Source organism: Aplysia californica, unplaced genomic scaffold (assembly GCF_000002075.1).
Source record: "Aplysia californica isolate F4 #8 unplaced genomic scaffold, AplCal3.0 scaffold00514, whole genome shotgun sequence".
NCBI lineage: Eukaryota > Metazoa > Mollusca > Gastropoda > Aplysiida > Aplysiidae > Aplysia > Aplysia californica.
This window is the reverse complement of record NW_004797784.1, coordinates 544337-547469: the sequence shown is the minus strand read 5'-3', so window position 1 is coordinate 547469 and position 3133 is coordinate 544337. Positions and strand designations below refer to the sequence as shown.

Sequence of the window (3133 nt, the reverse complement as noted above, 5' to 3'; positions counted from 1 at the left end):
TCCCCCCCCCCTCTCTTTTCTCTACCCTGCCCCCTCCCCCCTTCCTCTCTCTCTAACTTGTCTGACTGTCTGGCCATCCTCCAGGAACGTCGCAAGTTTGGACCTCTGGGCTGGAACATCCCCTACGAGTTTAACTCTGCTGACTGGGGCGCCAGTGTACAGTTTATACAGAATCATCTGGACGACATGGACCTTAAGAGGGTGAGTGAAACATGCACACCGACGGGTACGCTGTCTCAGGTCTGGTGGTGGACCCAGGGAGGGAGGGGAAGGGGGAGGGAAGGGGGAGGGAAGGGGGAGATGAAGACATCGATAAATTGTTTGTGAGAAAATGTCCATGACTAACAGACGCACAGGCAACAAACAGAAAATGAAAGAGACGATGGACAAAGAGAAAGATTATCAAAGAGGGTGAGATGAGAAAGAGGTATTTGTGACTTACTTTAGTATCAAGCGCTCATCCAAACACATACACAGACTCACACAAACGCGTGCACACACACATACACACACACACACACACGTACACATACACACACATACACACACACACACACACACACACTTACATGATACAAACACACACGCTCACACATGCTCACTCACACCAATGTACATAGAGAAAGGGGGATAGGTGGAGAGAGTAAATATGAACAGAGGTAGAGAGAGAGAGAGAGAGAGAGAGAGAGAGAGAGAGAGAGAGAGAGAGAGATAAAAAGACCAAGTTGTATATCTCTCAGCCTGGTCTGACTTACAAAGAAAACAGGCAAGAAAGGAGCAGCCTACTTTTTTAATGGTCTAAATAGTAGTGAATGGGAACAAAATTTTGAATTTTATGAAGGCCATTGGCCTTTATGGCAAATTGTAAAGTAAAACTGTACTATTTAAGATTTTTATATGTTAACTAGAAAAAATTGTTTAAGATTGAAAATATATGTATATTTACCATGATTTTTAAACATTTTAAGATTTAACTACTGACTCAGCCGTACAGCGAACTGTTGTGAACAAGACCAACTTGTGTTTCGCGCGCTCATATGACCTTACGCAGTTGCGAGCGCCGTACAACCCTATACTACTAACTAATCTATCTATCTGTCCTCAGGGCATATCCTGGCCGACGGTACGCTACATGATCGGCGAGGTCCAATATGGCGGACGTGTCACAGACGACTACGACAAGCGACTCCTCAACACCTTCACACGGGTACGACGATCGCGTCTATGGGGACTTTCTCAGACAGTTCTTTGCCTTAGAATTACAAAGTTCTATCTGACAGTTGTGGCCGTTTTGAGTTACGAAGACCATGAGGTCAGAAACCAAATGTTCAGTCTGGTGTATCAAAATCGTAAGATTATTCCGAGTCATTATCAATATCAAGATATAACAAGATCTCGAAAGAGCTTGAAATGTTGTGAAACTCAAAATTTTAAATGTCAAATTTCTCAAAACCAAGTATTGAGCAGATAGATCTAGAACTTTTAGAACTTTGTAATTCTAAAATAACGACTTGTCTTTTGCTTCCGTCAATTGACCCGTTTGAAAGATGTGTTTACTTTAAATCAGTTTAATCCATTATTGTTTTAAAATGTTTCATCTATTTACTTTTTTAAAATGTATTTATTTGTTATTTGAACGGTTTGGGGGAAAGGCGGGGGTGTTAGTAATTACATACCTGAACATACTATGCTCTGATCAACAGGAGTGATACACTACTTCGATGGATTGTATTTCTGTCCCTCCAGTTTCATGCAAAAAAATTCTGAGATTATGCAAACTGAGCCCAACACTGTGAAATGGTGCGATTCTGTTAATTTTAACTAGATCTAAGAATGATAAAAGGAAATAATCAGAAATTATGCAAAAATGATCTAATTTTGCTAAATTATGCAGGGTGCATAAAACCCCGGGGACAGGTATTTGCTTTGCTTTCTTTCTCCATTCTTTATTTCTAGATATTCCACTCTAGCTGTCTGCATGTGAAAGGATATAATTTTGTCATTGTGCCTGAGCTGATGTTAGGCTCAGACGCTAGAACACGCTGAGATTGTTGTGAGAAGTTTGTCCTCCGGATTACCAGTATGTTGTTGTGTGAGGCAAATGCCATATCCACCCTCTCGAGCTCATCTTACTTTGTTGACGAAATGAGCTACATTGTGTTGAAGAGGGCGTAACATATTGACAGTAATGATTCGGTGCATCCGTGCCTCCCCCACCCCCAGGTCTGGTTCGGAGACTTCATGTTCACCGACACCTTCCAGTTCTACAAAAACTACAAAATCGCGCGCATGCGCAGCATGAATGACATTTTGGAGTTTATCGAAGCTCTGCCACCCGTCGACTCGCCGGAGGCTCTGGGACTTCACCCAAACGCCGACATCACGTGAGTTTTTTTTTTCTTTCTTATTTTTTTTTGGGAGGGGGGGGTGTTAGGGTATGTGTAGTTGTGTGTGTGGGGGGGGATATCCCGCTAGTAGTTGGGGGGGGGCAGTTTTGGGGAAAACGTGTGCAGATGTCATCGGAGACCCCTGTTGCTCTGAGATCCCGTGAGTAGTAGAGAAAATGATGAAATGATGTAATATAGTTGTCCGATTTTACATCCTGTTGAAACAGTTTGGCATTTTGATGAAAAGTAGTCTTTATTTTGCACTTGATGAACAGTAGTCATTATTTTTTTCTTGATGAAAAGTTGTTATTATTTTACTCTTTTTGAAAAGTGATCTTTGTATTACTCATTATACTGCTCTAGCCTGCTGTCTGTCAAGTATGATCTAACAAATCACTCTGTTAGTCACCAAGACGACCACCCTCGCCCCCTTCCCACACCCCCACCCCGAACACAAAACATCTGTTGTCCTGTGGCTGAGATTCCCCTTTGCCTCAGCCAAACGTCCCCCCCCCCCCTAATCATGTAATGTACAACGATAGTTTCCCCCTGTCTGATCAGCTACCAGACAAACACGGCCAAGCAGGTCCTTGACACTATTGTCAGCATCCAGCCCAAAGACTCGAGTGGAGGGGCAGGGGAAACAAGAGAGGCTGTCGTGTACCGCCTGGCAGAAGAGATGTTGGGCAAACTTCCCGCTGATTATATCCCGTGGGACGTAAGGGATATTTTTTTCTACGCCCCCC

At 43.2% G+C, this 3133-nt stretch overlaps 1 protein-coding gene across 1 annotated transcript in view; it reads left to right on the top strand.

The window, feature by feature from the left end:
• Positions 1–3133, top strand: part of LOC101856601 (dynein heavy chain 8, axonemal) — a gene marked incomplete at its 5' end in the record, with an annotated part of 37702 nt that overhangs the window by 25389 nt on the left and 9180 nt on the right. Inside the window, 4 exon segments of the mRNA XM_035971824.1 lie at positions 85–201; positions 1106–1207; positions 2224–2384; positions 2949–3105. Coding sequence (XP_035827717.1) covers positions 85–201; positions 1106–1207; positions 2224–2384; positions 2949–3105 — 537 coding nt within the window.